This window comes from Rhinatrema bivittatum, chromosome 2 (genome assembly GCF_901001135.1).
Source record: "Rhinatrema bivittatum chromosome 2, aRhiBiv1.1, whole genome shotgun sequence".
NCBI classification, from domain to species: domain Eukaryota; kingdom Metazoa; phylum Chordata; class Amphibia; order Gymnophiona; family Rhinatrematidae; genus Rhinatrema; species Rhinatrema bivittatum.
The window spans coordinates 707,038,817-707,052,938 of record NC_042616.1 but is presented as its reverse complement, the minus strand read 5'-3'; the positions used below and the strand labels follow the sequence as shown (position 1 = coordinate 707,052,938).

Genomic DNA, 14,122 nt, shown 5'->3' with positions numbered 1-14,122 from the left:
TGTGCAGCTTCCTGACACAGAAGGTAGGAGCCCATTCCCCTTGCTTGTTGATGTACCAATCGCCACATGGTTGTCGGTCTGAATCAGGGTGGCCTTGTTTGAGAGGCAATCCTGAAAGACTCTGAGGGCATCTCTTATCGCCTGAAGCTCCAGGAAATTTATCTGACGTTTGGCTTCCTCTGCAGACCAGGTTTCCCTGAGTCTGGAGGCCATTGAAATGAGCCTTCCGATGACGGTGCAACGCTTTTCATGATGTTCTCCTCGGTCCTTCTCCAGAGCGAAGAGGAAAAAGTCGATGCCTTCGGAGTAGTTGGTACCGGGTGGACAGCAGCGGTGTCTCGCTGCTGGCGAGAGGTCGATGGCACCGGCTCAGACAATGTTCGAAGCGCTCGGAGTCGGTTGGCTTTGCCTGAAAAAGAAACTCCATCTTCTCTGAGCGGGCCTTACGGACCTTCGGTGTCATTTGGGCACATTTGGTTGCAAGTTAAGATGTCGTGGTCCGACCCCAAACACAACACACAGACCCTATGCGGGTCTGTAAATGGACACTGTCCGAGGACAATCGGGGCACCGACGAAAACCAGATGCCATGTCTTTGAAAAAATTTAGCCGCAGGTGCGGTCGATTGCTGGTTGGACCCAAAGGGAAAACTTGACGGGAATCGACCGCAAATGAGGGTAAAGCCTTACCTTACGACCGCAGACTACAGAATTGATAGGGAGATCCCTATGGGTTAGAATTTTTTGAAATTTTTAGAAATAAGATCCATGAGGAAACTTCCTGACAGGAATCTCTAGAGTGCTCCTTAACCCACGTGGCTACTGCTGTGCCGAAAAAAAGAGACTGAAGGGGGGACCCCTGCTGGATGCAGGGTTAGTACCATGCTGGGCATGCCCAGTAGGTGCCAGTCAAGTTCTAGAAACTTTGACAAAAGTGTTCCGTGATTGGGCTCCATCCTGATGATGTCACCCATATGTGAGGGACTAACATCCTGCTTGTCCTACGAGAAGAAACTAAATACCTAAGAGGGTGGTATTATTTTTAGGGAGCTTAAAAGGTATTGGGGTAACCAGAGGGTACAATGAATCGGGATGCTCGAGCTTCTGTAGAGTTGTGGGCTGTACTGTGTTACTGGTATGGCTTGTTTCTTATTTAAGTTTTGTTGTTTTAATGAAAAATGACAAATAAAAAGTTATTTAAAAAATACGTATACCCACAAAGTCAACACGATAATATTTTACACTATAGTGAGGATGTGCTATTAGGGGCCTCCCATCAACACACATGCCCCTAAACACCTCCACCCCTGACAACATGATCAAGAGGCCAGAGCGCCCCTTACCCCAGACACATCCAGTAAGGGAACTTAATGGCCTAAAAAAGATACAAGATCAAAGCTCTGATGTACACATGAACCCCTGCCTTGAACGCAAGATAGAGGTTCCAATGTATCCCTCTCTCCAGACACAACAAAGCCCCTCCCCTCTGACTTTGGGACAGTTGACAGGAGAGTTTGAGGTGCGGCCTGTAGATACACACATTTTCACGCTTTTTATAGTGAATTCATTTTAGCTAGCAAGCAAAAAAAACTGAGTGCATTGCATGTTAAATGTTTTTTTAGCATGCACACAAAGCTTTTGACAGTGCATGTTTAAGTGCATGGGCTCCTTTGCATAGCATAGTCAGTGAGGCAATATCAGCAAGCCTTACTCATTCGGGAAATATGGGCATGCTGAAATTACTGGCTGCTCTGTTGTTGCAGAACAAAACAGATGCTTCTAGTACCAGCAGGGAAACTTTGTGGAAAACAAATTTGATTACAATCTGCTCAAGTCTAAAACTTATTGTGAGGAAGGGGATATTTTCACATTATGGAACAATATGATGTTTTGAGTTTTGAATATGGGAGTTATAATTAAATACATGCATTGCATGTTAAATGTTTTTTTAGCATGCACACAAAGCTTTTGACAGTGCATGTTTAAGTGCATGGGCTCCTTTGCATAGCGACCGACGGAACCCGAAGACAGCCGCACCGTCCGGAAGAGCTGGGAGGAGGGCCGCGCAGCCGGCGCAAGGACCCATCGGGGTAAGGCCTCTTTTCCTCGCCCTACCGCCGACTGTCCACCGCCGGCCACGAGGCCGCTTTGACTCACCACAGACGTCCCTCGCCGACTTCGCTGCACGCCGCTCACGACCCCCCCGAAGACCAGAGGCGCACGAACGACGTCATCGAGCCTGCGACGCCAAGGGGATTTAAATCCCTGCTCACTCCTCGGGCGTCGCACGCCCGGCGTCGCGCGCCGAAGGAGCGCGACAAAGGGGCCTGCCCCTTTGTCGCGCTCCTTCGTGCAGCCCCTAGTGCGGCCATAAGACCCCCACCTTATCCGTAACCCCCCTCTACCTTGCCTACGAACCACACAAGTGTGACACACTGTCGCTGGCCGCAGTATCCTCCGACTCCGCCGCCCCTGACCAATTTCCTTCACCTCACACATCGGTGTACGTCCCCTCCCCCCCCCGCCGGAGAGACCCCACCCCGCCCAGTGCCCTTACCTGTACACCAACCACAGCGTACTGGCAAAAATCCCTCACCCCCTGACCTCCCCCTTCCAATCCTTACCTACTTCCCAAGTCCTATCTCCTCTCTGTAGTTCTACCCCACAGCCAAACTTTGTCAGCTCTCCAAAAGACCCACACCCAGATAACCTCATCACCTGCTCAGCCTCAAGCTGCTCAGCCTCAATCCTCAACCAAACCTCATCTCCTCCTCACACAGTTACCACACTTCCTCCCCGACATCAATCCCACGAGAAGACACAGCAACCCCTCATCCTCAACTCATCCCCACCATGAATCCACCTTGCAAATCCCCCCTCCAGCCCGGATACAGGCATCTGATCAACATCCCCTTTAAGAAACACGCCAAAAACCTCGTCTTCCTCACCTTCCTCCTTATCAACGCTCAATCACTCACCAAAAAATTCATGCTACTAGCCGATCTCATCCAAGATAAAAAACCTGATTTCATCGCAATTACAGAAACCTGGCTCCAAAACACTGATCACGTAATATCAAACCAAATAACCCACCCCGACTATGAATTATTCTCCATCCCCCGCAAGGCCCGCAGGGGAGGTGGCCTTCTCCTCACCATAAAAAAGAAGTTCAACATGAAATTGATACCAAACAACTTACCAAAGAAGTACGAAGTTGCCCTCTTCGACGCTGAGACTCTACAAATCTGTCTAATATACTGCCCCCCCAAGCTACTAGAAAACGATCTATCCCCTCTCTTAGAATACCTGATCTCAAACATTAACACAAAAAAACCCACCATTATACTAGGAGACTTCAACCTCCACGCAGATGCCATCCCTCAATCTCAAAGCTGCCAAACTCTTCTCGATATGCTCTCCAGCTTCAACCTGCACCAACTTGTAAACCTCCCTACACACAAAGCAGGTCACACGCTAGACCTAATCTTCACCAACCAACACTTCACCAACCCACAAATATCATCGAATCCCGTCCCATGGTCAGACCACTTCATCATACAATGCCAGACACAACTACTGAGCAACATCTTAAAGAACACCTCTGACAGACCATCCTTCAAATACCGACCCCCCTTTCAACTTGACCAACTTCAAGAAGAACTTTCTAAGCAACTCAGCAACCTAGATCTCTCAAACTCTAACAACGCTATTCAATCATGGATCAACCTCACGGAGCAAACCGCCAACAACATAAACCCCCTAAAAATCAAAATCATCAAAGAAACCAACCATCAAAACAACCCCTGGTTTAACTCTCACCTCAGATCAATAAAAAGCAACCTAAGGAAACTAGAAAAAGAATGGAAAAAATCAAAATGCCCAGTAACCACTCAGCGTTACCGCACCCTACTCGCCTCATATAAAAAGGAAATCTTGAACACCAAACGGGACTACTACAGTCTTAAGATAAAGAACTCCGCAAACAGCTCCAACGCTTTATTCAACATTGTAAGAAACCTGATTGAAGAAAACAACAACAACCACTGCACCACCTCACCTAATGAAAACAACCTAAGTCAAGACCTAGCAATGTTCTTCTGGAACAAAACAAACAAGATCACCAACTCCTTCAGCACCCCCTCAAACACAGCAGATCAAAACATCAAACACACCAATACACCCTGGACAAACTTCACTCCTATTTCCAACAAAGCCGCCGAAAACTTAATTAAAAAAATCAACCCAGCACGCCACGACCTGGACTCAATCCCCACCCGATACCTGAAAGAACTGGCACACACCATCGCCCCGACCATAGCAGCCGTCATTAACAAATCACTCGAAGAAGGGATACTCCCCGCACAACTAAACACAGCAACCATCACCCCTATCTTGAAAAAGAAAAACCTCGACCCGTCTGATCTAAATAACTACCGCCCCATCTCAAACCTCCCACTCCTAGCCAAGCTGACCGAAAAAGCGGCCTTGATTCAGCTGAACGAGCATCTAGAGGACAACAATATCCTCCATACTTCACAACACGGATTCAGAAAAAACAGAAGCACCGAAACCCTACTAATCAACCTTTCAAACACATTAATTAGAGGTCTAGACAACAAGCTAAATCATCTACTTATCCTTCTAGACCTCTCTGCGGCTTTCGACACGGTGGACCACAAGACCCTGATTGACAGCCTAGCACACATCGGCCTGACCGACAATACACTAAAATGGTTCACATCCTTCCTAAAAGATAGACTCTTCAAGGTCGCCATTAACAACAACTCTTCTAGCCCCCTACCACTAGACACCGGGGTACCACAAGGCTCCGCCTTATCTGCAACCCTCTTTAATATATACTTACTCCCACTCTGTCACTTCATCTCAAGTCTGGGCATAACATATTTTATGTATGCAGATGACATTCAACTTATCATCCCCATATCAAACACCATCGAAGATGCTCTGAAATCAACAGCCAAGCACCTAATCGACATCAGAGACAAACTAAGCCAGATGAAACTCTGTCTCAATATGAATAAAACCGAATGCATCCTCATAGGCAAACACAACCCTGGATCAACTACCGCACCACACTTCCTTCAAATTGACAACCACAGCATCCAACTCAAAAACGCAACAAAAGACCTTGGAATCTGGATTGACAGCGACCTCAACCTAAAAAAGAACATCGCCATGAAAACGAAAGAAGGCTTTCTGAAACTCCACCTCCTGAAACACTTGAAACCACTTATCCACCAGCAAGATTTCCGCACAGTTCTGCAATCTCTAATCTTCAACAGCCTTGACTATTGCAACTCCCTGATGATCGGCCTCCCAAAATCCACCATAAAGCCACTCCAAATGCTGCAAAACGCCGCTGCAAGAATTCTAACTGGCAAGAAAAAATCAGATCATATCACTCCCGCCCTGAAAGCCTACACTGGCTTCCCATAGCTCAAAGGATTGAATTTAAAACGCTAACAACTGTCCACAACTCAATCTACAATGCAGCCAACCCCGCCCTAATTGACATGATTCACCTTCACAAAGCACAACGGACCACCAGAACAGAAGGCAAAATGACCCTAGACATACCCTTCCCCAGCATAGCCAAACTAACAGCCACGAGGAACAGAGCATTCTCCGTCGCAGGACCCAAATTATGGAACACCCTTCCCCATTACTTAAGATCACTCAATGACAGCAAATCGTTCAAAAAAGAACTCAAAACCTGGTATTTCAACCTAACCTTCCGCGACGGAGTCGGCTAAACCATCCACATCCCTCTTCCCACCTCTTCCCCCCTCCTTTCCTTCTCTACCCACCCCCCTCCCTAACTAATACCCAAACACCTCCACCTTCTTCCCCCGTTCCTACCCTCCCCCAACCCCTCCCTGACCTCCCACCCCTCCCCTCTCCCTACCACCCCTATGGCATCCCATCCTCCTTCACCCCCCCTCCCGCCCTCTCCTCCTTGTCTCTTGTTCTTCAATTTTTGCTACACAGCCCTCTATCCAGCCCGCCTCAGCTGATTCCCCCTAGCCCCCCCCACCCTATCTCAGCTCCCTGCTAGAGTGCCCAGTGACTGTTGTCACCAACCTGTTTACCAAGTTATTTAAGTTATATAAGATGTTATATTCATATTTGTATAAGTTACCAATTGGTCACCACTATGTATAAGTTGTTTTATCCTGTAAACCGGAGTGAAGGCATCCCGCTATACTTCGGTATAAAAAAGCCTCGAAATAAATAAATAAATAAATCTTGACTAGAACTTCAGGCAAGCCATATCTCACATTTTTTATCACTCTGTATGACTTTTTTTTTTACCTTATTGTGATTTCACTAGCAATCCGAAGGATTTTTGGTGGACCCCTCAAGTCATTTTCTCGTCCACTTAACGTATCCACCAACAACATCCGACGAGTCAAAAGCCAGTTATTTATATTCTTGCCTTTGTTTGAAAAGAAATATCAGAAAATGATATAGTCAAACTGAGTATTAAAATTATATATATATATATATATATATATATATATCCTACTGTATGTATATAAGCTAAATAACAAATAACAATCATATTAGAACCAGTAGTTGAATAAACATTTAGTAAACTCCCAGGAAGCATTAAAGAGAAAATCTAGACCCCCTAAGAACAAGAATTTGTCTGCACCATGGGGTTTGCACTCTAACCTTTCAAGAAATCATGATTTCAATGAACAGATACTGCAAGATTTTTTACATTTCCTATAGCCTAACTCTACTTAGTGCAAGTTCTAAGGAATTCTATAGCAAAAGATACATCTTTTATACCAAACTGATATGCTATAAGAGTTTAAAGCTGTCTTCAAAACCCTAAAAAATAAAGAAATAAGATAAACATGACAGTAGGTTTGATTTCAATTCTGTCTCCTGAGTTGCTGAAGAAATCCATTTTGTACCCTGTAGTTAAAGTAATCTACAACAGTGGTGCTCAACCTTTTTCCCATCGTGACACACCTGACTGGCCACGCTCACATGTGTGACACACTGCTCATTACAATTCACAGCGGAAATAAAAATAAAGGTCCGGTAATTATTTTTATTGTTTAAAATGACACAAGGAAAAGATACGTATTCTGTTTGATCAGAAATTGCATAAATAGTAAACATCCCACACCATAACAGCACCAATTTCCAGCACTTAAACAGTAACCACCTTACCTAAGAAAAGGCAACACTAAAATATTACACCAGGCCTTAAGACATTAATACATCTCCTATTAGGAAACCGACCAAGTCAGGCTGCTATAGAGCCCTACACGGAAATTACACGGCAGCAGAAAACCTCAACTAAATCACATGTGCTGACCCTCACCTAACAAAGAATAAAGAGACCAAAACGCATAACTAGAAGCATGCAGAAAAAACGGAATTGGAAACTGCAACAAGCCAGAGTCTCTGTATGCAGTGTAATAAAGGAAAAAAGAAACATCACCCATCCTTATAAAACAAAATCAAGAAATATAAAATCAGTAGCAGTAAAACCACAGTAGCAAAAAGAACAGATTATTTCAAAACAGCTGATGAGTGGAATATCCAATAATTAAAAACTCATATAAAAAATTTCTAGATACCAATAAAATATTTCAAAATAGCAGACACAAAGACCCAATAATGAAAAATAAGGATACAAAAATGTTTTTGCTCTGCATACCTGGGAACGTTTGATATCCAGGTCTCCTGAGATTGTTTTGAATTAGCTGGAGGAGGGGTGGTTTGCTTGGAACTTTCTCCTCTCTCTCAGCCACATACCAGCACTCTCTCTCACACTGGCTCTCAATTACAGCAAATGTTGCTTACCTGAAACAGGTGTTCTCACAGGAAAGCAGGATGTTAGTCCTGCCATATGGGTGACATCACAGGATGGAGCCCAATCACGGAACACTTCTGTCAAAGTTTCCAGAACTTTGACTGGACCCTACTGGCCCCTTCAGTCTTGTTAAAAAGCTACAGGTAGTGCCGAAAATAAAATAAGAAAACATTACGAACCCAACACCACGGGGCGGCGGGCGGGTTTCGTGAGGACTAACATCCTGCTGAATTGTGAGAACACCTGTTACAGGTAATCAACATTTGCTTTCTCACAGGACAAGCAGGATGGTAGTCCTCGCATATGGGTGAGTACCGAGCTGAGGATGTCCGAGTATGCATCAAATGTACTCAGGCATGCAAGGCACTAGCCCTAGGATGAAATTTGGCAGAAGGCATCCTGAAACCCACCGGGCAGGCAGAAGGGTGTTGGTACGTCACGTTGTAAATAGGTTGCGCAAGACAGACTGGCCAAAGATGGAATTTTGTCTTTCGGCTTTGTCTAAGCAATAATGGGCAGTAAAAGTATGGAGAGAACTCCAGGTGGCAGCCCTGCAAATGTCAGGAAGCGGCACCAAGCGTAGGTGTACTACTGAAGTTGCTATGGCCCTCACAGAGTGTGCTTTAACACGTTCTTGAAGTGGAATGCCCGCTTGCTGATAGCAAAAGGATATGCAGTCTGCCAACCAGGAGGAGAGAGTCTGTTTACCCACAGGCTGCCCCAATTTGGTAGGATGGAAAGAGACAAACAATTGAGTGCTTGTCCTGTGGGCTAGAGTCCGTTTGCAGTCAAGGGTATGCAGAGCCTGCTCTCCTGGATTGGAATGGGGCCTGGGAAAAGAGGTAGGTAGTATAATGGATTGATTAAGATGAAACTCCGAAACTACCTTAGGCAAGAATTTAGGGTGAGTGCGGAGTACTGCCCGGTCCTGCAGAAGTTTAGTGTAAGGCAGATAGGTAACTAGAGCCTGTAAATTCACTAACTCTGCGAGCGGAAGTGATTGCCAAAAGGAAAATCACTTTCCATGTGAGATATCGAAGGTCACATGATTGAAGAGGCTCGAATGGTGGTTTCAAGAGCCAACCCAAAACGAGGTTGAGGTCCCAAGAAGGAGCCAGAGGACGCAGAGGAGGCTTGAGGTGAAGCAAGCCTTTCAAAAAACATTTTACAAGGGGTTGTACTGATATGGGAACATCCCAGACACCTTTATGGAAGGCGGCTACTGCACTGACATGCATCCTAATGGAGGAAGCTTTTAGATCTGACTCTGACAAGTGCCAGAGATAGTCCAGAAACTTCGTGATTGGACAGGTAAAGGGGTCAAGGGATTGAGAAGAGCACCATGACGTGAACCTGGTCCATTTGTAAGAATACGATTTCCTCGTGGAAGGCTTCCATGAAGCAATCAGGACATGGGAAACTGGTTCAGAAAGGTTAAGTGGCTGAAGGATTAACCTTTCAACATCCATGCCATCAGGGACACGTCTTGAAGATTGGGATAGCGTAGGCCCCCTTCGTTTTGAGTGATTAGTAGCGGGTCCTTTCCCAAGGGAATGTGCCTGCAAATGGAGAGATCCTGAAGTATTGGAAACCACACTTGGCGTGGCCAGTGAGGTGCTATCAGGATCATGGTTCCCTTGTCCTGACGTAACTTCACGAGAGTCTTTCAGAGAAGTGGAAGTGAAGGGAATGCATATAGGAGACCAGTTGCCCATGATAGGGAGAACGCGTCTCTTGGCTGATAGCGTTGGCTGCGAGTGAGAGAGCAGAAGATGTCTACTTTGTGATTTTGAGGTGATGCAAAGAGGTCTAATTTGAGGATAACCCCATTGATGGAAGATCGAGTTCGCTACTGAGGGGTTGAGAGACCAGTCGTGCGGTTGAAAGGTGCGACTCAGCTTGTCTGCCAACACATTGTCTACTCCAGGCAAGTAGGTGGCCCTGAGGTACATCGAGTGGGAGAGGACCTCCGCCCATATTTACGCAGCTTCCTGACACAGAAGGTAGGAGCCCGTCCCTCCCTGTTTGTTGATGTACCACATGGCCACCTGGTTGTCCGTCTGGATCAGGATGACTTGGTTGGAGAGGCGATCCTGAAATACCCTGAGAGCATATATGATTGCTTGCAGCTCCAGGAAATTTATTTGGTGTTTGGCTTCCTCTGGAGACCAAGATCCTTGTGTCTGCAGATCGGCCACGTGGGCTCCCCAGCCGAGGTTGAAAGCATCGGTGGTGAGATTTATTTGAGGGTCTGGAGCCTGGAAGGGCAAGCCCTGGAGGAGGTTGACCTGATTTCTCCACCAGGCGAGAGACTGACGGAGTGGGTCGGTTACGTGGACAATGGTCGACAGGGGCTTAATGGATTGATACATTGTGACCTTAGAGTCCACTGCATGACTCTCATGGCCAAGCGGGCCATTGGGGTGACCTGAACTGAGGACGCCATGTGTCCCAGAAAGACGAGAAAGTGGTGTGCAGTCATGGAGTGCTGAGAATGCAGGTGGTGGGCCAGAGACACGAGAGTGAGAGCTCGCTGTCGAGGTAGAAAAGCCTTTGCCTGCAAGGTGTCCAAGTCTGCCCCAATGAACGATAAGGTTTGAGATGGGACTAAGTAGGATTTGTCATAGCTGACGAGAAATCCAAGCGAAATTAGTGTGTGTAAAGTAAGATGCAGGGGCGACAGAGCAGCTTGCTGAGTGGGAGCCCTGTTTAACCAATCATCTAGATAGGGGTAGATGTGAACACCTTGAGTCCTGAGGAAGGCTGCAACTACGATGAGGCATTCTGTGAAGACTCGTGGTGCAGACACGAGGCCGAATGGAAGCACTCGGTACTGATAGTGCTTGGGGCCTACTAGAAACCTCAGGTATTTACGATGAGATGGAATTATCGCGATATGAGTGTATGCGTTCTGGAGGTCTAGAGAGCAGAACCAGTCTCCTCTTTGTAGAAGAGGAAGAAGAGAGCTCAAGGTTACCATTAAGAACTTCCCTCACTGGAGGTTCTTGTTGAGGGCACGTAGGTCCAGAATTGGACGAACGTCTCCCAATTTTTTGGGGATTAGAAAGTACCGGGAATAGAACCCTAGGCCTTGTTGGGAATAGGGCACTGGTTCTATTGCCTTGACTGTTCCAGAAGGATGGAGTGATCGGATGTTCTCCACGTTGGTAGAGGTGGGGAGTCCGGTGGAATGGAGAGAAAGTTCAGATGATAACCTTGAGCAATTATCGCTAGGACCCACTGGTCTGAGGTGATTGAGTGCCACCTGTTGTTGAAATGGCACAATCGACCTCCCACTGGTATGTGGGGCAATGGAAGCTGGCTGCCGCTCTCTATGCAGGAGTCAAAATCCGGAAGCAGGGCCCGGCTGAGGAGCCACTTGCGGTTTTTGTTTTCGTGTCCGACGAGACTGGGCTTTTTGGAACGGTCTCGTAGAACGGGTTCTAGTTGGTGGCAGGTAGGACTTCTTCGGGTGGAAGAATGACTTCTTAGAGTCCTTCCGAAAGGGCTGGTTTGAAGGGTACTCAGAAGGCATCAGAGAGAGCTGTCTTAGGGTCTCATGATGGTCCTTGATTTCCGCCACTGTTCATTGAATGTGCTCGCCAAAAAGATTATCTCCTACACAAGGCAGGTCGGATAATCTGTCTTGTACTTCAGGGCGAAGGTCGGAAGACTTGAGCCAGGCCCATCGTCTTGCCAAGATAGCAGCTGCAGATACCCTGGTAGAAGTGTCAAAGATATCGTAAGATGATCTTATCTCATGCTTGCCTGCCTCAAAACCCTTGTTTACTAGAGTTTGGAGTTGCTCCTGAAATTGCTGAGGCAGGGAGTCTGTTAAGTCTTGTATCTGCTTAAATAAGACCCTATTATATTGGGTCATATAGAGCTGATAAGAGGCAATTCTGGAGATGAGCACTGATCCCTGGAAGACATGGCGACCAATGGCATCTAGAAATTTCTGTTTCTTGCCTGGGGGAAAGGAAGTGTGAGGTTTTGATCTCCTTGCTCTTTTCTGGGCAGATTCGATAACCATAGATTGGTGATCCAATTGAGGTTTGCGAAAGCCTGGAGCTGACTGAACGAGATAGGTGGTGTCAGCTTTCCTGTGGACTGGAGCCACAGAGCCAGGATGTTCCCAGTTCTTTTGAGGAGATCCAGAAGAAAATGGTGGATAAAGATGGAGGTTATTTCCTTGGGAGCATCCAGGAATTGTAACAGCTCCATCATTTGATGCCTGTCATCTTGTTCAGTCTGCAATTGGAAGGGAACCAATTCAGACATCTCCTTCACAAAATTTATAAAGGAAAGGTCCTCTGGAGGAGAACGCTCTCTGCTTTCAGTAGGTGAAGGAGGTGAAGCAAATCATCGGTGTCTGGTGAAGAATCATCAGTCCAGGTGTCGTAGGGATAAGCACCTGTTTCTGTAGGGACTAGAGGAGGACAGGGTGGTGGTATCCCTGAAGGTCCTGGTCGAGGCTCCGAAGGGCTCGAAGGAATAACTGGAGGCACCGATGAGGGCATCGAAGGCACCGGTGCAGGCATCGAGGGCATCGATAGATGACTCGGTGGTGCTGATGGACGCGCTGGCACCGATGGGTGAATCAGTGGCACCGACAGACGTATCGGCATCGACGGCTGAGGCATCGGCAGAACTCTCGATGGAGGAATGTGGAACGGTGTTTCTTCTCCCGATGACAAAGCAAGCGGGGAGGGCACTGGAGCCATCGGTGACGCGGGGTCCATCGGTGGAAAAGCGGCCATAAGCTCTTCCATCCTCGAGAGCAGCAGTGCCAACGCTGCTGGAATTGGGTCAGTGGTCGGTTCCGCAATCAGTACCGGTGTTGGTGCCGGAGGAACCTGGAGCCGATGCATCGCCTTGTCGATGGCCTCCTGAACCGTCTGGTCCAGTTCTTCTCGGAGACCTGGAGCAAGCAGCCCCGGCTCCGGAACAGAAGAAGGAGGCAGAGGCATAGCTGGAGGGACCACCGTTAAAGGCGGAGTCGCGGCTCCCGATACCCTGTCGGGTGAGGGTTGCCTCGGTGACCCGGTCGCCGCCTTTTCTGGACGGGGCTTTTTCAACGGCGGCTCGGACATAAGAACATAAGAAAATGCCATACTGGGTTAGACCAAGGGTCCATCAAGCCCAGCATCCTGTTTCCAACAGTGGCCAATCCAGGCCATAAGAACCTGGCAAGTACCCAAAAACTAAGTCTATTCTATGTTACCATTGCTAATGGCAGTGGCTATTCTCTAAGTGAACTTAATAGCAGGTAATGGACTTCTCCTCCAAGAACTTATCCAATCCTTTTTTAAACACAGCTATACTAACTGCACGAACCACATTCTCTGGCAACAAATTCCAGAGTTAATTGTGCGTTGAGTAAAAAAGAACTTTCTCCGATTAGTTTTAAATGTGCCCCATGCTAACTTCATGGAGTGCCCCCTAGTCTTTCTACTATCCGAAAGAGTAAATAACCGATTCACATCTACCCGAGGTCGATGATTTCGCTCCCTCGATGGACCGAGACTTTCGATGCCGGTGGCGATGTTTATCTCTACGATCCCATCGATCCTGAGGGGGAATAGAGGGTGTCAAGCCGAGAAGTCGTCGATGCCGGCCGGAGGTCGATGCTGGCGCGAAGTTGACGGTGCCGGTTCTGACGCCGCCGATGCAATTGATGGCATCGGGGTTTGAGCATGGAGAAGTTCCATCTTTTCCATTCTAGCCTTGCGACCCTTTGGTGTCATAAGGGCACATTTGGTGCAGGTTAGGACATCGTGCTCACATCCGAGACACATTACACAGACTTTGTGAGGGTCTGTGATGGACATGGTGTGATTACAGTCCGGGCATCGGCGGAACCCCGACGCCATGGCTATGAAAAATTGAGACGCGGTACGGTCGACAGCCAGTTAGCCGCGAGGGCCAAACTCGACGGTAATCGACGGAAAACCGGTAAAAACTTACCGGAGTACCGTGGCTTGAAAAAGTTGAAGGAGAGACCCCTGTGGGGTAAAGTAAATTTTAGTAATTCCGTAAGGAAAATTCCTGTCAGGAAACTCTGCAGAGCTCTTTAACCGTGTGGCTACTGCTGAGCAGAAAAAAGAAGACTGAAGGGGGACCCCTGCTGGCTGCAGGGTTAGTGACATGCTGGGTATGCCCAGTAGGGGCCAGTCAAAGTTCTGGAAACTTTGACAGAAGTGTTCCATGATTGGGCTCCATCCTGTGATGTCACCCATATGTGAGGACTACCATCCTGCTTGTCCTG

General features: G+C 47.3%; 1 protein-coding gene across 1 annotated transcript in view; it reads right to left on the bottom strand.

Moving 5' to 3' along the window:
* Positions 1-14,122, bottom strand: part of TMEM67 (transmembrane protein 67) — a 624,701-nt gene that overhangs the window by 373,688 nt on the left and 236,891 nt on the right. Inside the window, 1 exon segment of the mRNA XM_029591688.1 lies at positions 6,333-6,456. Within this exon segment, the coding sequence (XP_029447548.1) occupies positions 6,333-6,456 (124 nt within the window).